This window comes from Macrobrachium rosenbergii, chromosome 31, assembly GCF_040412425.1.
Source record: "Macrobrachium rosenbergii isolate ZJJX-2024 chromosome 31, ASM4041242v1, whole genome shotgun sequence".
Lineage (NCBI taxonomy): Eukaryota > Metazoa > Arthropoda > Malacostraca > Decapoda > Palaemonidae > Macrobrachium > Macrobrachium rosenbergii.
In genome coordinates this window covers 29,840,954-29,862,686 of record NC_089771.1, presented here as the reverse complement: position 1 = coordinate 29,862,686, position 21,733 = coordinate 29,840,954, and the positions used below count along the sequence as shown (strand labels likewise).

General features: G+C 35.0%; 2 protein-coding genes across 2 annotated transcripts in view; both read left to right on the top strand.

Moving 5' to 3' along the window:
• The window catches only part of LOC136855502 (nicotinamide phosphoribosyltransferase-like), a 28,907-nt gene extending 18,673 nt beyond the window's left edge, over positions 1-10,234 (top strand). Inside the window, exon 12 of the mRNA XM_067132601.1 lies at positions 3,417-10,234. Within this exon, the coding sequence (XP_066988702.1) occupies positions 3,417-3,548 (132 nt within the window). The 3' untranslated portion in view covers positions 3,549-10,234. The remainder of the gene's footprint in view (positions 1-3,416) is intronic.
• A 5,450-nt stretch (positions 10,235-15,684) lies between these two features.
• Positions 15,685-21,733, top strand: part of LOC136855499 (AP-3 complex subunit delta-1-like) — a 54,866-nt gene continuing 48,817 nt past the window's right edge. The window contains 4 exon segments of the mRNA XM_067132588.1: positions 15,685-15,946; positions 19,555-19,650; positions 20,044-20,172; positions 20,891-21,031. Of these exon segments, the coding sequence (XP_066988689.1) occupies positions 15,851-15,946; positions 19,555-19,650; positions 20,044-20,172; positions 20,891-21,031 (462 nt within the window). The 5' untranslated portion in view covers positions 15,685-15,850.

Below are 21,733 nucleotides of genomic sequence, written 5' to 3'. Positions count from 1 at the left end.
TTGGTTGTCTACCACCTTTCCTACTTATTTCACCTCTTGAGTAAACTGATTGTCAAGTATTTAAAAAATTTATATTTTAATATTTAATTTGTGGTAGTGTAACCACTGGGGTTTGGGAGTGAGTAAGCAGAGCTGCGTATCTAGCCAAAAAGCTGTTATCAATCTCAGAATTCACTAAAAGTAGCACGGAATCAATCTCAGAATTCACTAAAAGTAGCACAGACGATTCCTTCCGGTGAGATATTGATCCCTGAGCTTTCTCAGATGCATAGTAAAGAAACAAGCCAGTGACATAGATTGAGTCCTGCGTCTCTCCAAATTTGGCAAATTAAGTTAACATTACTAACTTGGCTACCAAGCAGTCCCTTGTGAATTAAACAGTAGTGCAGGAGTTGGTCAGATTTACGGGAATGTGCAATAGCTATGTCATGACAGCCTCCAATATCCAATAGATTCTGCATAGGGTTTCTTCTTATGGACAAACACAAATTGATGCCGTATTGGGCCTCAAGAAATGAAGCCTCAGCAGTTGTAAGATTTCAGAGACAGAGAAGTCTGCTATAGCTTCACTTACCCTGATTACCTCTTGCAGTTTTGCTATATCCAATTCCTTGTTATTATTATTATTATTATTATTATTATTATTATTATTATTATTATTATTATTATTATTATGTAGTAGTAGTAGTACTCCCCTATGGGGATTTATCTGTTGTCTCTGCTTGATGTACAGTACATTAGCAACTGCAGCCAGTTATTTTGAGGGCCTGTGGGGACTGGAATCAACTTAAGACATTGTCCTCATATCAGGCAATATCAGGAGACTTTCATGGCTGCTTGAACTTTTGGCCAGTAGCCAAGAAGGTGTCTGGGTCTAAAATTGTCTCAGCTTCAACACCAGAGACAGATTTAGGTGGAGGGCAGGCCAAAAGCATAGCCAAAAATATTGACCAAGTGGGATATTCGTAATAAATTATCTGGCTAGCATCAAATTGATGTCATCCTCACTTACCAAACAAATCCTACATCCCAAGAGAAATCATTGGAACCCGAATGGCATATCCTTTAAGGTTTGGGATTTAGTTCACCAGCTGGCAAACTGAAAAACATGGAGTAATAGGAATCAGCTAAGGATACCTCATGAAAAATCACATAAGTGAATCAATGCGAAACTGGCTAGGAGCAGCCTTTTGAGAGAAACGGACATACTCACTCACTAACTTTAAAATCAATATATATTAGGTACAGTAGTTTAACAAAACCAATGTGTTGCCTTTTTTCTTTTGTAGCCGATGAATACTACCGCTAACAGAAGTTCAGCTCTTGGGATGTAATTATGATTAAACAAAAAGAGTTGTCATTTTCAGGGAAGAGTAGAATATTTTTTATTTGCAGTTCATTTTAGGGCATCTTTGTTCTTGTGTATCTAAATTGTGGCATTTGATAAGGAACAAGTAGGAGAAACTGTCATTCAGCTTGAAATTTTTTCTTTATTGTAACTTTTCATAGAGAATCCCATTAAGTATAAGGTTTTTGGAGAGCCATTCTTTCTTGCAAGGCAAAACAATGATTGTGCTGTTGTCTGTTATGTCTGCACAGTCATTTTAAAGTTCGGTCTTTTTCACACTGGTTTAATGACTCTTTATAACTTGTTGAAAAGTTTGCTCATGACTCCATTGACATGATAGAATATTTCTATGACCTTGACTGTTTCTGTCTAGCTAGCTTCTCAATATATATGCATGTTTGAGCACCTGATATGAATTAGTAGAGCATTTTATATTAAGCTCATTCATGTTATTCACTTGTAATTAAGTGTAATGATTCTTGTTAAATGTCCATTTGTTTGATCACAGACCCGTTACTTATAATTTAGCCCAGTTTTGGGGTTCGTGAAATCCCTGACACATCTGTCTTTTGTTTAACAAACAAGAAAAATGGTAGTTGTAGGTAGTTCTGCACACGTGCACAACAGTTATCTCTGTCACTGTTCCTCTATGTTCGAAACTGTTCTGAGCTGACAGGAGGAGAACTATAAGTAATGTTTCAAGTTCTCTTGGAAGGAGAGTACTACTTTCATTCAGCTTGCAGTACCTTTTTGGGGTTTTTTGTATCATTCAGTACTTTTGGTTTTTTAATGTCATTCAAGCATTAATTAGTTCTTTTCTCCCCTTTTTTTTTAGTGATAGAGAATTTAAGTGAAATACATTTTATTGAAACTTCTGTTTTCAAATGGCAGTCAACTCTGCAGGCTTGAAAGCCTTTTGTCACCTAATTGATGGGTAATTACAAACAAAAAAAAAATGTTGCAAGAACTATATTAGTTGTATGGAGATGAGAAAGTTGCTTTTGTTCAACTTGTGGCAGTTTTATTGTTGTCAGTGTTTTTGGGGATTTGGTGTTTTTGATATTCAATTTGGTGTTGGGAAGTGATAAGTAATTGCGAGTTATTTTCATAAGTTGGTCTTGTTCTTCATAGTGTGATTATTTTGGTTTTGGTGTTATCCAGTTTGCATTTTCATGTTAATTATCATTATTTTTTATTTTTATTTCTTTTCTAGTAATTGTTTCTGTTTTCTGTCTGCATCAAATACCTGTTTCAGTTACTCTTCAGTGTGTCTAATGTTTTTACATTCCGTACCTTATTGTTGATTTTTTTCTATTACATATTGTCCATTTAGCTTACAGTCGTCAACCATTTTGTCAATTTCCACAACACAGTGAGGCACAGTGATGATCTCAGGCTGGTGAATTCTGAGCACATCTTTGGGCACAGGACTACTGGACTTGTGACCCCAAAGTGGATCAGGAAGCCTGGGATACCTCATGACCTTCAACCTTCATGAATATGATATGCGTGGAGGCATGTGTTTCTAATGTAGTACCTCCCACATGTGCTTAATGAGTGTACTGTTTTGGGAATCATGACTTACATTACAAATCCATTGCTTGAAGGAACCTCGTGTGGTTCTGCATGATTAAGTTATTGCTCCTCTGACAGTGGCGGAGAAGATGGGCTTCTTGCATCTAGGTTTACCATTCTTATCATTGCCTTCCCTCAAAAATTACAGTGCAGCTGTGGACAAACTGTTGGTAAAATAAAACATTTTTTTCCACAAATCCATTAATCATAAGCTTCTAGTACCCTCCTCCCTTCTGCACACTCTTCAAGATGGAGGTTACCACAGAGAAGTGAAAGGACACCTTGCGGGAAAATGAAGGTTGGGTGGGGCATGTACGCTGGGGACCTTTTTTCAAGATCTATCAGGATGGTGTGGCTGGGAACTGTCCACATTTATTGTTAATTAGTTAAAAAATCATTTTCTTGTAAATTTTTTGGTGTGTATGTAATGTTTAACATTGTCATAAGATGCTGTTACTAGATATGCTTTTCTATATTCTTTTTATAATTTCAGGACTTGCTAGTACCAGTGTTTGAGAATGGGGAGCTACTAAAGGAGTACACTTTGGAGGAGATACGAGAAAGAGCAGAGCTAAACATCAGCGACACTGACATCATGAAGTTCCTAGCTGAAGAAAATAGTTAAGGTATCTTGGTGTAGCAGCTCTCTTTTTTATGTGATTTTTTTATATGTATTCAGGAAGATGAATCACACATATTTCCACGGAAAAGTGAATCACAAAGTGCAACATGAAAGTTATCCTGGTTGAACCCAGTCTCAGGTAGCAAAGAGCTTAAGTTAACCCGTCCCACGTCATTTGGTTAAGACAGATGTACAAAACAGTATGGCTTACCTGAAAGTTCATGTTTTGTTGATTGGGTGAGATTGAGATTTTAAAATTATAAAGTGTTCCGTGTACAGTATATTAAACACATTAACATTCCCTTTGTATATTTAGTAGTCGTAAGGGGTGAGGCTCATGGGTACAATTCAGTATTTTATAAAAAAAAAAAAGACTGTCATTTTCTCACATCAGTAGTCAGAAGGTTAAAAATGCCTTTGCTGCCCGAAGATGAGAGGGTGTTATTTTTTTACTCAGTTTCTTCAAAAAGTACAAGAGGCAATGTTATCGTTATCAAAAGACTTCTATCCATAGTGCTCTAAATCTCCTTTTGGTTCTTTTAGTATCCAAAGGTGTCATTGGTAACTTTTTTCACTTGTTTGTTATTCAGAATAAGAATGTAAAGTGTTTTAATAATACAAAGAATTAGGTACTTGGTCTAGAAGCGCACTTTAGATTTCATGTTTATCGAGATGTATTGTTACAGTAATTTCTTTGTTGCAGTAACTTGAAATCTAATGATGCGCTTGTTATGAGTACCGTAATGTTTTTTAATCTTTTTTATCTTGCTCCAGTTTTCCTTCACTAAAGCACAAATCTTTTAGGCAAGGCCTTTTGAGAGCCTAGAAATGTGACTCACTAGTGTTTTTAAACTAATTTGTCATAATAATGATAGATTCCTAACTCGAAAGGTACCAAGTATTATTACCAGAGAGTGGTGAACAGTGTTGGATGATATGAAACTATTGATTCCACACCTCTTACCATAAACAGTGTTTGCTCAAAAACAATAGGACTTTATTTGTTTGTTCTGTGAAGTAATTTGATTGTTAGAAAGTTTGAGCAATACTTGTAGACATTTAGGTAATTAGTAATTAACTGGCTGAACCAACTATCATCAATGTTAGGGGATGGTGAAGAAGAACGTGTTTTGATTGGGTTAAAACTTCTTTTTTCAGCATGTTAGTGAGTCTCAGGTTTTAGACATGCTAAATGACTTAATCAGTATCCCACCTCTTTTACAGTTCTTTGGAGTTTAAATTTTGTGGTGGCAAAGTATACCAAACTCAGATCTCAGGTAAACTGGTATGTTTGGTAAATATTGTGGTAATTATTTATCATTATGTTCCTCCCTCAACTTTAGATGCATTTCACTCAGTATTGTTGTTGCTTTTACTTGGGATATACAGATTCAAGTAGGATCAGTTTTTAATTGAGTGAGAATTTTCCCCTGTGCCACTAATTTTTCAAAATTATGATAAGTTTTGTAGATGCTTCTGAACCTGTAGAAAGCCTACTGCTTGAATGAAATGGATAAAATAAAAACTTCAGTTCACTGGCAAATTCCACTTTCAAAAACATTTGAGTAGTGTAACTTTTCATTTGGCAAATGCTAAACTTTACATTCTTTAACCACACCAGTCCTATGGGGTTGAAGTATATATGCTATTATATTTTGGCCAGTGGGTGCTCTGTTTCTACCATTATTTACAAATAAGATTTTTATGTGTATCTTGAGTAGGTTGTATTTCTGTTATTTGAAATATAATTTTTATTGAAATATGTTGTGTATGTTGGGAGTAACTTCTGGTGGTACTAAGAATTATGTATTAGTTTCTTTCTGAGCGTATGACATAATATTAACTCCGGCTCCACAGGTAACTTTAATTTTGTATACTGTATGTGCTCATTGTAATTAGCTCTATTTGCTTCATTGGGCTTCACTAGCTAATGCAAAAAAGGACAAAAGTGCAAGGTTCTCTGATTGGCTCACTTCTTCCGCATGGGTAACAATAAAAGCTTATGTTAACAAAGACGGTGTAATGCTGGTTAAGTATAATATTTTGAGTTACAAAAATTGAGTAAAATAAGCAAGATTTAAATAATTATTTCTCTGCTGAGTAGCATGGGGACTTCATAGCAAAGAATTTATGGTATAGCTGTACCACTTACCATCCCAGCCGTGTCGAAGTTCCTGAGGAAGGATGAAATTATATATGGACAGTGTAAGTCCCCAAAAATCTCCTTAAAAGTACATGATTGTGAAGGCTTTGTTGTCAAAGATTTAGTATTGGGAAAATGGCCATGAAACCATTACCAAGAACACCATTGCGTTCTGTGTAGGATTGTAATTCTAAATAAAACTGGGTGTTTGATCAGGATTTTACCCTTACAAAGATCAGTGTTGTAGAGGTAAGATCCATATCTGTATCAGTTCAACTCAAATGGAATAAGCTTGTTGTTCAGATCATTAAGACAGGATATAGAGATCTGGAAGTTTAAATTGTTTTCTGATTTATCAGTAATACTAGTCTTTACACATACAGTACTTAGTAGGACCAATAGTTGAAGTGTTTTTAGATTTATGACTTCTGCTTCATCATTTTCATATGCATTTTATTATCTTCCAGTGTTATTTCATTGAAATTATCCTTCAGATTTATTGTATGTGTACTTATTAATGTGAACTGTATGAAGAGACTGGTAAAAGAATTATATTGGGTATAAAAATGTATGCTAAATGAAATGTATTTATGGATAACTGATTACATTATCTATAGCCAGGTCTTGATTCAGTTGGAAAATAAACTGAATATCAGTTTTCTGAGAAATTACACTGAGCATATAAGCTAGGTATCCTGTAATATCTTAATGGGTGTCATATACTCATTATATAAAAAGTTGAAGGAAGTTTCCATTTAGTCAGGTTGCATTAATTTGGATCATGTGACATTGAAACTGTTTTAATGGAAGTAATATTTGCAGTAAAAGGAATTGTTTTTATCCTTCTGTTGGAGTGTAGAATTAAGTCTGGGTGTAAGTTCTCAGTTATGGTGTCTGTGGTGTTTCTAGTAAAAAAAATTGTCGCTGTTACTCAGAGTCCAGGGAATTAGTGTTCAGACATCTTAACCTGGCTTTCGGTATCTAGATACAGTGTATTTGATTTATAGTTATCGTAGTGATCATTGCTAGTCAATTGAAAATTTAAATACTGTATACAGTTTGAGAGAAATTATATAGAAGGTAGCCCTATCTGAGATGGGTAACGATTTGCACATATTATTGTAGAGGGTGGGAGAAAAATCAGCATTTAAATAGCTCTGAGGATATAGTACGGAGGTACAGTATTGAAAAAGAATATCAACCATATTATGAAAAAGTAGCAGCATTGGGAAAGGTAATGTAGCTTCAATGGTACTGTTTTTTGTTGGCTTTTTAGTACGACAATTATCCTGTGATTTTTTAAAAGTTTTTATACGCCTGAACCATTCCCATTTTTGTCTCTTACCACCATCTTTAGTATCAGAACAGTTTTCATAAGTATGTTTATGTATGTCTGCAAGCTTTGTATATGACTTCATCATATGAGAGACCCAGAAGTTGTTGAACTACAGAAATTTAATGATTGGTGTAAAATATATTGTTTCACTCATTTTATTTTCTTTATTTTGCTGCTTTTGTCATGCATTGTTACATGCAGTTCAGCAAGTAATAATGGGCAGTTCAGTACCTGCCATATTATCTCAATATGATTAGGGCCTGTTGATTTTGTTGTAGTGGCGCAGCCATTATCATTGACAAAGATGCTGTGATAATAATGTCGAATGTTTTGGGATTAACGCTGCCACAGTTTATGATAGAATTAGTTTTCCAGTCACATGATTAAGCACTACGTGTTTTCATTATGTATTTTATTAGTATGGCACATACTGTATCATTAATATTCATGTTTGTTTATGACCAGAAGCATTTGTACAGTTATAAAATATATTTTAAAAATGGGTTCTTGATATTTTTAAAATAAGGGTGCTTTTCCATAGGAAATCACACGTTTTTATTGATGAAAGGTCTGTTTATAGAGATGGTTAGGCAGAAGAGAGCTCAAGGCCATCAATAATTTAAATATCCATAGCTTGAATGGTTTTTGAAATGCTTACATGTAGTCAAGCTATAGTTGTCTGATAGTAATATATATTATGTGAATGTCACTAGAGACAAATTTAATCTGTTAGTACTGTTTATTAATTGGTCAAGGTTTTCTTGAATTGGGTCCCTTGTAATATCTTATATAACAAAATGAACGCTGCACAAAAAGTTCATCAGGTGTTGGAGGCAACAGATGAAGCCATTTGTAAAATTGCACAAACATGTTTATCAATTTCTGTTTCATTTTGTCCACCCAAAGTATTAGTTTTTGGTTCAGGATTTAGCTCTATTTTACAACTAAATGTCACAGAATTTAGGTCTTCATTAAACTCATTTTTGTACATGAATCAATTAAAAAGTTTTATAAAGCAGCTAATTCTGAGAAAGATGACAAATGTCTGAGGTATAATGCCTCTTTACTACTTCATTAGTACCTGTATTTGCTGAAATATCAGATCTTCAGATATGTCTGAAGGGAATTTTGAGATTTTACCTGTAAACTTAGAAACAGAGTTGTGACACTAGTTGAATCCCACCACCAGTTGGCCTGTGAACTGTAAATATTGTTTGTAAACCTGTGAAGAGTTATTAATTTGCAACTAATCATTTTTTTGTAAGAAACTTCCTGTTAACGTTCTCATAAAGCCTCTACTAATAAGAGACTAATTGCAACCGTCAGAGACCAGCATCTTCAATATGGATGTACTGTTCTACCATAGCATGTTTGTCCCTACAGAGAAATTCAGCAAGGTGCCCTAAAGAAGGCTAGTACACTGGTACACTGTACTTGAGCTATAAAATTATATGTAGAGTCCCTGTGGCCAAGATCCGAAGATCTGAAAAGTTCTTTGGATCCCAACCAGGAGGCTAAGAAGGTAACTTGACTAAGCTTAAGCTTGGTTGCAGTGGAGCCGTTAATTGAATGATAATAATACGTAATAATAATAATAAAAAAGAAACTGACATAGCTGACAAAGAAAAATTACGGAGGTTGTTTGCAACACTTCCTGGAGCTTTCTTTTATATGTGACACCTGGAGCACAAGTTAGCAGATAGTGGACACAGAGGTGCCTCACTGTGTCAGATTTACTGAGTTTTTGAAGCCATGTCTGGATCCAAATACTGACTCAACAGTGATTAACTGACTATGTTCCTAAAGATATAGATCTTGTGAAAGATTCATGTTCCATTAAGCTCTCTTTCAGTTTTGTTTTTGTCCTGGAAGTTTGTTACGTAGGCTTTTTGTTTTAATTCTTGAAATTTTCTTGATTCCATAAATTTTACGGGTTGAAGAATTGACAGTTTATAAAGATTTGCTGTTTATATAGAGTAGCATATTCAGTTCATCTCTTTGTTGGAGTGGTGTGTGTTTATGGGCTGTGAATTTCACATGTGTACATGAGTTTTTATTGCTTATGACTGAGTAAACAGATTGTTGGTTTGAAAAGATTTCTGTGTTCATCAGTTGGGTTATGGGCCATTAAAAATTTTACAGGTCATGTTTGTACAAAATATGAAATCTGGATGTAGTTTTGTTTTGTAAAGATAACCCATCATGTAAGATGTATGAACAAGTTGCTTTATTATTGAATTTACATTTCTTGATGATTGATTAAATACTGCAAAGAGAGATTTCTTTTCATTGTGAAATGAAGTACAGTATTTAATGATTAAGTGTATGCATTTACACACGCATCAGAGTAAATTAGAACACAATATATTTCAAGAATTCCATTTGAATAAACCAATTTTTAATCTGGGAGTAAAATACTTAGTACTTGTAAATAAAGAAAAAAGCACTTTTAAGCCTAATATTAAATGATAGCAAGTATGGATGAATTGTATTGTAAATGTGATAGCACAAGAGTATCTTGGATTTAGAATTAGCTAATATTTAAGTACATGGCATTGAGATGCTGCTGAGTCATATATCTGATCTTTATTATGAAAAAGGGAGTAACCTTATCCCGTAATTTTGTGTACTGTACTTAATTTCTGCTTAAGGTTGTGGTCATGTACTTCCGTTGAACTGCACTAAAGAAGATTTCAAAATGGTTTTGTACTTAACGATTTTACAGTTGAGGTAAGGTTTTCACTTACACTCTCTGAAGTGGTTTTTCTTATTCTGTTGAATTGAAATGTACTTAGATTTTTATCACATATGACAATTCATTTTTGTTATTCTCCGGTGTACTGTACAAGTCATGAATAGAGTACTGATAGGTTTAGTGAATTTGTAAATGCTGTGTGGAAACAGTGAATATACAAAGTGTATTCAGTGATGTTGTGTTTGTTTTTATGTAATTGGTTAATGTGTGGTATTACAGTCTTTGCATCACATAGGCTATGATTTTCATTAGCTCATGCCGTTAGGAAGTTTCACAATCATTGTGTAAATTTACAGAAGATTTTTTATGTGTTAATCCGGTGAGTAAAGTCACGTCACACGTTGTGAACTGTGCTTGTGATTTTTGGTGTACTGAGATAATTTATCATCAAATGATTCACTAAATATTTTTAGAGGTTTATTTAGAATTTTTTAAATAAAGGAGGAAATATATAAGATTTTTATTTCAGACCTCTTCTTGCTATGCTGTTATTCTTTAATTTTTCATATTGTTCTTGTATTTTTTTGTATTGCATGCTTATTTCAGTAAGAGTATCTTTTCGGCAGGTCTTTTTTTTATTTCTGTTTGCAGTTATGCCGCTAAAGAACCGTGCAGGCAGAATGTGTGCACTGAAGTAGACTGTTATGGTGTAAATCATCTTGAGTTATCAGACCAGTGTACAGTATTATCAGCCGATGATAACCTTTGGCTGATTTAAATTTCGAATTGTTAGTAACCACTTGTTTGGGTGTGAATGTGGTTTTCTTGTTCATTTGATGACCAATTAGGCCAGGTAGCATGCTGCCTCTGGCCTAAAATTTTTATGCCTGACATGACCTCTTCATTTCGGACTTCTCGGTAAGTTATGGCAGCAAGAGGGCAGGAATTTCAATTGTAATTTAAGTTTTCCTTGGTTATTTTTGTAACCCTAACCAAATTGCTCATAGGTTTTATTTCATATGCTTATTTTCTCTCTTCGTATGATTAAAGCAATGCATGTCTGATCTGACACTGAATTGATATAAGTGTGCTTGTTATGCTTCTTTTCTGCTTTTATTTTGCTGACCGTGCATATTTGTAACTTAGCTTTTCTCTTTCTAACAGGAAAGGGAGGTACAATATTTGAGTTTGGAAGATGATCCCCTACCTGGATAACTACCTAATAAGGGTAATGCTAAAGCCAGTTTTAAGTGGATCGAGGATACAAATGCTATGACGCTGATATTCAAAGGAAACCAAGTCAGACAAAATGTAATAGATGATGATATAGATTCTGCAAAATTAGAATGGAATGCAAGATGTTTCATTAGCCCGTCCAGAAAGTATGCATACAAAACAGTATCTTATAAAACCCACAAAAAAAAAAACTTGGGAACAGTAACAAAGTTGAGCAACTGATAAATGATCACAAATATGATTATACAAATATCTCAATTCAAAATAAGAAAAACGAGAAATCTACCAAATGTTAAAAGAAGATAGAGGGTCTATTGAGCTGATAAAGGAAGTGTGGCGTTGCGCTTGATAAAAACTTTCCGAGTGGTTTGTGCTTGGTCGGGCTTAACCAAACGGAATCTGAATCATTTAAAGATTGGCTGACTCATATCAGAAGTCAAGGTGTCCTTCCAGCTTGTGCAGGAAGTACATTTTGACAAATTAAGAATGTATTATGAAAATTTCTGTTTACAAATGCTTAATATATAAGTGGTAATGTATTTCCTTACTGTATCTAAACACTATGGTAAGCTCAAGGAAAGGTGAAGCCAGAACATAAACACTGACAGGTGACAGGTAAATCTGTGACTGCAGGGTCAGTTTCATGATTGGCTGCCGAACCTGGCGGCTGTTCCAGGTTTTGGCAACAAAGTTTTAGAACATCTGAATAGCTCGGAGGTCAGATACCTCTTTCCTTAGTAACTTTTGACATTATCAAAACAGCTAGTTTGTCAGTTAATTTTCATAAATAAAATCCAGATTATTTCTGTTCATAGTACTTTCCAGTTCACAAAGAGCCGATATCCAGAAGAGATGTTGGGGGTTAAGTGAACTTTTCCATCTCTATCAGTGATGTTCAAATGTAAGTTTGTATTGATGAAACATAATTGCTTAAATTTCTTATCAGACCAGACATTCTTTCTTTATATGTGATGTGTTTACATTTCGGCTTCCATTTCTATATTATAAACTGTGTTGAGTTTAAATCTGTTATAGTTTCACATAAGCATAATTAATTTTTCATATTTTCATTCTTGCTTCACCAGGTTTAGTTTCTCTCCATGGATTTATGAACGAAGTTTTCAAAGTGGAATGGTAGCCTTTGTTTTGTACACTTGTGTAACTTACACAGAATACCAAATGATAACCCCCTCTCTTGAATAAGCTTAAAATTCGTGCGATGAATTCCCAAACAAAGAAGTTAACGCTGAGAGGTGCGGTCAGAAGGATGACGTCAATTGAAAGGCAGACTGCGTCTACAATAGTACGATACATTTTGAATATAATGAACCAGCTGTCCAAAATTTGAATGTACTTCTCTACTGGGCTAACTTTGCATCTTTGCTTCTTTGGATACTGTGAATCTTGGACACTGTTTCTCTTTTCTTCAGATTAATCAGGAACTGACTTTACGTAGGATGAGCTGGACTTGGAGCCGTCAGTGTATTTCACGCGGTGAACTGTAGGCATTACTTAAGGTTCTTTGCAGCGTTCCTTCGACCCCTAGCTACAACTTCTTTCATCCCCTTTGCTGTACCTCCGTTCGTATTCTCCTCTTCCATCTTACTTTCCACCCTCTCCCAACAACTGATTTATTGTGCAACTGCTGTGAGGTTTTCCTCCGCTTACACCTTTCAAACCTTCGGCCTAAACTCTACATTCTAGTCTATCCTATTAGATCAAGTCACTTGGTACTTTTACGTAGCCACTGAGCATAACCTTTCCAGACTCAGTCTTCAGTGGATGTTTTACATCCCCCATTAATTGTTCGAAAGCTTTATCATCGTCACCATTCGCAGTAGTGACAGAATGGCTGGGAAAATATCTGTAGTTGCGTTTTACTTTTATGTATGGGAAACGAGGGACAGATCAGGAAAGGAAATCACTATTCTGTGTCAATGATGGTTCAAGATAGGGCGAAATTACTATTTTTTGTAGATAGTTTTTACTTATTTCGAGCCATAGCACACTGGATTTTGGTTTTCATACTTCCTATAAATGTATTATTATTATTATTATTATTATTATTATTATTATTATTATTATTATTATTATTATTATTATTATTATTGTTGTTGTTGTTGTTATTCAGACTGACCATACATTCATATATATCAAACTTTTTTTTCATAGACGACTTGACAATTCGCTAAGTGTATTGCAGGACTGAGACAGGATAAAATCATAAATATCCAATTATAATGTCGCTATTTCATAGTGATTTGTATTTGGAAATATTAAAAATTAATTGCCATTGATAAAATGAGTAACCTTTTGCATCGAAGATATCTGTTCAAAATTCAGCTCCTTTACTGTGAAGCCTCGGATAAGAATTCTATGGCCTTGTAGGCCTGACTCGCGTCCCACAATCTGTTTTATTTATTTGTATAATAAATAAAGAGTCTTGTTGACTCCAAAAAGAAATCACTAACAAAGTTAATGGGGTCCGTGTCTTGCTAACGTGTTCAGAAATAGTAAAGCGTGAAATGATGACTATATAAACAACGAATGCTTTTTCAAATGTTGCTTTATTGACTCCTCTTCTCGTAACTTCTGACAACGTCGAAGCAAACACGAGGCTATATTGCCTTTGTGTCCTGCACTACGGACCATAATACTCGTTACGTGACATACAGAGATTTTCTCTATTATTCAGCCACGCTCTTTGTTTAAAATCCCTGAAATTAATTCCGTCATGCGCGCAACGAACGAATACAAAATTTCTTCTTCTTCTGACAAGTGAGGCTGTGGTTTTTCCCATGATACGATAATGCTAGGGTGTTCCATGCTCGCCCGAGCTGTACATTTTATACACTGGAATAAAATCAGTTGTGTTAATCTCTCTCCCCTCTCGTTATTACTGTAGCTGAGTAATCGCGGGTGAGCCCCGTGTGCAGAATTCTTCCCCGTATAACCATCTTAGTCTACTCAGAAAGCTCTCTAGCTTACTGTGTTGGTACCTCCCCTTTCAATAATTCTTTCATGTGACCTGTTCAGAACTTTTATAGCAGCAATAGTCCTACAGTAACAATAATATCAATACAAAATATCATGAACTTAATAAAAGTATCCGTTGTTCCGCTCAGTTTGGGTTCTGTTGTAACATCATGATTTTAGCTCATCTTGCTTTAGTATTTATGGTGGAACGTATTGCATAACACATGGGAGAGGAGTACGTGATAGCGTCAGCTGGACCCCCGTGGGCGCCAGAGGGGTTGGAAGACCCAGACGTATTTTATGAGCATTATAATAAGGGAGGTTTGGCACGTGTAGCAACTGAGAAAGATAGAGCACGGTAAAGATATGAAAGGCGGAATTTCACAGACGCCAATTGTGTTACACGGGATTGAAGGCAATGATGTATGTATGTATGTATGTGTATGTATGTATGTATATAGATATATATATATATATATATATATATATATATATATATATATATATATATATATATATATATATATATAATATATATATATATCGATAGATAGATGCCGTGTAAGATACAAAATGCATCGGTACTGTTGAAAGTACGAATGATGGATGGACGGACAGGGAAGGATGTGAATATTAAGAGCTTTATGACTTCCATACGATGTTGACGGGCACCTTTCATTTGCGTAACCCTTGGGCATTGTCTAATTATTCTCCTATCTATTAGTAACTGACGATAAATCCTCAAGTACTAAGTCGAAAACCGTAACAACAGCGGACACATAACGCCTGTGTTCATGTACCACATCTGGAAAAAGCATTAAACTCGATTCTCATATGTCCCTCCGAGCAAAGGTTTGTGGGAGAGTGTCAACGTCATGGTCACATGACCTCTCCCACTACCTGTGCAATTCTCGCAGATTGTAAGCAAACTTACGTGCACTCTGGTGGTTTTTGAGGCCAGAAGGTTGCGTTTTCTGTCGATTTTGTGCCTTGCACGGAGAGGCTTTTCACCCCTCGTTGTAGGCGTTTTTATAATAGTGTTTTGTTGAATTGACCAATATCAGTAAAAACAACAAAATAATTTCGAATACTCACGATATTTTCTATAGTTTTTGCGTATTTTTTTCGCTGATAAATATAAAAAACTATAAGCTTAATTTTTCAGAGAATATTTCAGCATGTGACGGAGAAATTTTTCTCTCCGGGATTAAATCAGCAACTTTTGCAGGGGCAGATAAGAGCGGAAAGGGTGAAATTATAAATAAAATACAGCTGTAGATCGATGGAACCATCAAAAGTTAGTTTTTGCATATCTCCGACCTAAGGTGATGCGCTGAATTTTAAGAGTAAGGATTTCGAAAACCCCATTTTTTAATCATGTGTTTTAACAATTTGGAGCAACGGAATACAGTAGGAAGTAGAAATCGGTTCTGTTTTCATTCTCAAGCTTGCCACTTAGTTATATATGGAAAAATATTTTCTTTGAAAAAGCTTTTCCTCGAAATATCAACAACACTTATTAAACCTTAGCTTGACACCTTTATGAAAAAATTCCTTTTGGTTGTTGAGTAGCGAAAATGTTTTGTATTATTTTGAAAAGTGAACTAATGATTTACCAGAAGAGGAAGAAATACGCTCCATTTTAAAGTGAAATAATACTTTCACGGATATTTTACGGGTTTAGTTTGATTATCTTGAATTAACAACAATCATTCCCTCCCGGGGACGAAGCGAACGCAACCGAATGGCGACCGCGAGCCACGTTTAGGTCGCCGGAACGCAGGTTGACAACATCTGTTTTCTTGAAGTGAAGTGACAGCTCGGGCCGATTTTATGACGTTATTTACCCACTTCCACACCATTATGTAGCCAGATTTGCTCGCTGTCTCTGCCGAACTCGATCAGCAAAGCGTCCCACAATGGCCCTGCGGAAAGTTAAGGGGAATCTCGAGCGTATGTTCGACAAAAACCTGACTGACTTGGTGAGAGGAATCCGAAATAACAAGGAGACCGAGGTAATATTTATTGGGAGCGAAGGATCTGCGATATTCGCGTGAATTGTTGCCATAGAATGTTTGTAATTGTTATATATTATTTTATTATAGATGATGTGTTATATATTATTGGGTTTTGATCCGTTTTTTGACGTTTTGGGAAATCCAATGCTTGGGATACTTTTCATGTGACGGAAGTCGGTTTTAGGTGTAAGTGTACTTTGTACACTCCAGGCCGTATCTAAGCCGATATTTGTGTATGCTTCCTATTTTAACGTTTTCCCAAGCTTATTTTAATATTTAAAGCTGAAATAAACTACTCTCCTTGCCCTCACCAACTCCATCTTGAAATAGGGATCGTACGAGAAAGTCGAATTCAGTAAGTTGGGTCTTAAAGGCAAGGCTGTTAAATTCCCATTGACATCTAAATAGTTATCGTACCCTTAATGGTCGAATGGTGGCCTAGGCTAGTTAGTGGCCCTTTTTATATATATTATGGGAAAGTTAAATAATGCTTATGAATTAAAATTTGTCTCCCTCCCCTTACCTAATGTGATCCAGGATGTATGTAATTATGTCCAAATGGACGTCCCTTTGCTTAGCTTGACTCAATATCTTTTTAGAAACAATAGAAAAGATGTGTTTAGGTACTTCGTTACTTGTCGTCTGTGTTGCCATGCCTACGTGAAATGTCTGGCCTTGAATTCTCCCAAACTACCCAGACCCTAAGATGCTCGTGTTTCACGTTGGCCCCTTGTCGTTGTTATACGAAGTGAGAGGCTTCTGATGGGATAACTAAGAGCTTCCAACAAAAATGAATATAAGCATAAAATTTCTGAAAATTATATAAATCACTGCCTGATAGATATCCACTTGAAATTACTGCTTCGGACTATATAACCCGATACGGTAAATAGTCTTTACATCGCCTGGTACTTTAAAGGACGCTCCCCTGAGTTCAGGGACAGCATATGTATTGCCATGTGTTTGTTAGCTACCATATTTAAAATCTATCTTTTTGATTTATTTGTATAAAATTCTTGAAACTCATTGATGACACTGGTCATGCTACATTAAGCAAATATAGTGAGCTTGGTCTTTTACTGAATTAAGCCAAAATTTTATGAATAACACTACCACTACCTATCAGGGAAAACGTATCATTAGCCTATTTACGAAAATTAGGCTGTGTTTGTCTTGAAGAGCACTTCACAATAATGTGGCACCTAGCCATAGTTTCCACATTGTACCATTATCTCAGGTACTTTACAATTATGACAGTTTTGATAATGAAATAAAATGCCTGAAAACTTATTGAAATATACTTTTCCATGATTATAGGTCAAAAGTCACATGTTCCAACTTTGCTTTTGTGTGGTAATTCACAATGTAAAGTTTTACTGTGCATGTGGAAGATGCAAGAACGATAACATTTGTTTACATATGGCACCATACTTATTTATTAATTTTCAAATGGTAATTCGGTCAGTGCTACCAGCTGCCTTCTTCGTAGCTTATTGACAACATTTACATTAGCGGCTGATAAACTCCTTGTCAGATTGTTTCTTTACTTAACCAGTCACATTGTTCTTTTGTATGTTTTGTCTGCTAGGATGGCGCTACTGTTATAGAATTTTGGGACATCTGAATTTGTTGATCTGATTGTTCTCAGTGTCCTAAGTTTCTTGATGGCTCAGAAAATCACTAGTGAAAATGCCTATTTCAGATAACTTCACATTTTGAAAACAAAATCAAATGAGCATTCAGATGAAGATACTAATAAAATTGGGTAGGGTAAGTTACTCCTCCCCTCCCCCTGCCAAGTAGGATCCAGTTCCCTAAGTTGGGATGTGACCCCAAAATTACCATTTCTACTTTTGAATCAGTGCTGTTTCTGACCAAAACCTCCAGTTGCCATTGTGGACCCTCCATGATGTTGGATGTTTGCGGGGAGGATAAGGTGAATGAATCATTTTCAATAGAAAACAATGTCAGAATTGTAAGAAATACATAAAATAAAACTGGAAAATCATATTTCAGTGCCAAATTTAATCATAGGGAATGTGTAAAATCATACAGAACTGTGGTAAAAGGCTTGTATTGAGGCGTGGCTGTGTGATGGCCTCGAATCTATGGGATTGTTGCCTTATTTGCATTGTAAGTAATCACTAAATAAACCAGTTAGAATACAGTACTGTAGATTAGACATCAATGTTGGGTATTGTAGCTATCCCAGTACAGAGCCCTATTCTAACTCAGTCTTGTATCTCATGTTCATTTCCGGAATAGCCTAAGACCAGATAACCATTACAAATACTGTAATGAACAAACTCGCAAGGGAGGGAGTATGCTTTTGTGATAATTTCATTTTTGTAGGATGGGGAAGGTTTTTCTGTATGGGTCTGATGTACAGTACTGGGTATTTGAAGAGTCAAATGAAGGTGGTTCATTAAGTACAGTATATACATTTATACTCCTTGCAGCTTTTTTAACTGAAGAGTAGATGATATACTTTTATTAGTTTTACCATTATCATAGATTTGACTCCAGTTTGGCTTTGTCGAGTTTCTAGGGATATCTTGTATGATGAAATTGACATGACCTTCCTTTTTGGGGTACATAAGCACTGGAGACGAGTAGATGTGTTTGTTTGAATTTATACCTCGGGAGACAACTCACATTGTACTTGCAACTGAATAGGAGTAAAGTAATAGATATGTTCTTGTGCCTGAATTGTAATAAATAGAAAAAAATGTTCTTGTAACTAAATTGCGATAAATGACATGTTCTTGTAACTGAATTTTAATACCTGTATGCATAAGTCATTATAGTCCTGTTAGCATATAATGCAGTGTAGATTTTCATAACTGTCTTTCATTCAGTTTGATTAATTTAAATTTCATTTGGTTGCTATTATCATCTAGATCTGGAAATCAAATACAGTAGACTGAAATTATACACAAAAATAAAATAGACATTAGTCTAGTACAGTTGAAATTTAGTAACAGATTGTTTTGAGAGAATGCAGTTTTACCTCTAGTGTAACGAGAGCTGGTTATTGATGAGTGGTATTGACCATAATCCCTTGTACATGAGGAAGTGAGCAATCATTTTGTATTGATTAGTGTCCGGAAGTCTTTATATAGTCATTACTGTACTATCTTTCCTGGGAGGGGATCAGCGAATAGGATCTGTCCTTTCCTTTATTCCACAGTTACCTCTGCTTCAGAATGCTCAGAGAGTTAGTAAGCTTTAACTTAGTGTTATTTTTAAGCTTATAGAAGGACTTCGTAACGAAAGTTTATTTTTAATGGGTGTGTATAACTTTGAAAATGTATACTACCAACATATTTTTGGTGTCAGTGACCTTTATTGATGTGGCATCAGATAATTTACTGTTGAAGTATGTAGTTTATGTTACAGAGTAAATTTAGGCAATTTTTAAAGTTGGTGACTGTATCTTGATATGGTAAATGCTCCATTCGAAAAAGTAGAACATGAAGTAATGAAAAATTCTTCGTTTTTATTTATTTAAATATAAATATTTTTTTGTAGAGATGAGTTACTGAGTGTACCAAAAAGGCAAAGGGTGAGAAGTATTTGTGTGTGACCACCTCTCTTCTTTTCAGGCCAAATACATAGCACAATGTATGGAAGAAATAAAGACAGAGTTACGCCAAGACAACCTGGCTGTCAAGGCAAACGCTGTTGCCAAACTCACCTATGTAAGTTAGATAGTCGTTTATGGTTTATAAGGGGGGTAATGACCCTTAAGTAATTGTGGCATAAAAGCAGTTGAAAATTAAGTTTCGTTTTATAATTTTGATAATATTTTTAGGTTTCTTGTTGCATAATTGAAGCCAATTACAAGTGCGTCACTCTTTATTGTCATATCATTTGTTGCCATAATTGTTCAGTAGTGGATGTAATTGTATAGTATAATTGTATTTAGAGTGAATGTGCTTTGATTTTTTAATGAAATTTTAAGCCCTCATTCAAGCCAGTGTACTGTACTGAGAATGTCTTATAATCTCATTGCCTAATTTTTTCTTTGAAGTAATGTTTTACTGATGTTTCATGTGTTGTTCATATTTTAATTAATTTTTTTTCATTTACAGTTACAAATGCTCGGCTATGACATCAGCTGGGCAGGGTTCAACATCATAGAAGTGATGAGTTCGTCAAAATTCACTTACAAGAGAATTGGCTATTTATCAGCGTCACAGTGCTTCCATCAAGACACTGAGGTCTGCTCTTGTTATTTGCATTTTTCAGAAATAGTATTTGATCTGTAATGACCGTTAAATTTGGAATGTGCAGGCTTTCTTTGCTAATGGCAGTATTATTTGGTGGTTCCTCATATAATGTATTGTGTTTGGAAAAGTTTGTGTTTGGAAAAGTTTAGCCCCTTTGGGACAAGATGTAGGTTAGTCTTTTTGTTTTTGTACCCAAGATATGTAAAAACATCTTTCCAGTTCCATATTTTTCTCATGAAAGTTGAGTTTCTTTATTGCTTTTGGATTTTTAAAACATGACTTGGAAAATCATAATAGTAGTGAAGAATGGTACAACAATCAATAATAATAATGATATATCCCTATTTCATTATCATACAGTTGAACACATAAAACAGTTTCATCTCGCAAAAAATCTCATAGGTTATTTTACTTACACCTTCATGACATATCAAAAACATCTTGGCCCAAAGGGACATGAAGCTAATTTGTAGTACACAGAACCTGCTCACTAATGCCATCCCTTCTGTGGGTGGGTTGATTAGAATAGGTTCTCATTATATCAACCATGAGAAAACTTTGGGAGTCCTTGGAGATCTTGAATAGAAGGCCACATTGCAACTGTTAGGCATATATCTTATCAGATATATGCTTTAGATTTTATCATGGGATATCGTTTATCAGACGATATTTTAGATTTCATTATTGAAAAATTCTTTTTCCCATACAGGTGTTGATGCTGACAACAAACATGATTCGCAAGGACTTGAACAGTCATAACATGTATGATGCTGGAACTGCACTTACAGGGCTGGCATGTTTTATCAGTGGAGACCTCGCAAGAGATCTAGCCAATGATGTCATGACCTTGGTAAGGAGCAGACTTTTATTGTGTGCCATTCTGTTTTCTGTGAGTTTTGGAAGTAAAATGTAGTTTGCGACCTTTTGGTGAAATATCAGAGTAGAATTAGACGGTTTTGTATGAAAGGAATTTCTGCTGAAAGAAAAAAATTAACTTCAGGGCATCTTTTGCTATTGTGCCTAGGAAAATATTGAGAATTTTAAAGGAAAATCTTATAACAATAAAATGCTGTAAAACTAAACTAAATGAATTTGAATACTAATAGAAATGAAGAATTTTCCAAAGCAGACGAGTTTGGCTGGTAATTTTTTTAGATCAGAAATGACAGAAAATGAGTAAGAGTAATAATGGAAATGTCATTTGAGTAGTGAAATAATAATAACAAACTGGAAAATGTTGGAGTGTTTTAAAGGTGTGGTGAGAGAGATAGGATAATTATGAGAACTTTTTTGATAAAGATGTTTAATCAAAGTTGTGTTGTTGCTTATCACAAATTTATTCAAATTAGAAGTAGTACATTTGACTGAGAGATTTTTCTAAGGGATTATTATAGAGATGAACCAAACTAGTATGAGATTTTTATGTTCCTGCAAATTAAGGTCTGGAATTTGGAACATAGAGGTAAAGAAATGGTGAAAGTAAAAGGCACAAAGCATGGCAGTTCATGGAAAAATACACTCAAGTGACCCTATACTACATGGATGCATAATG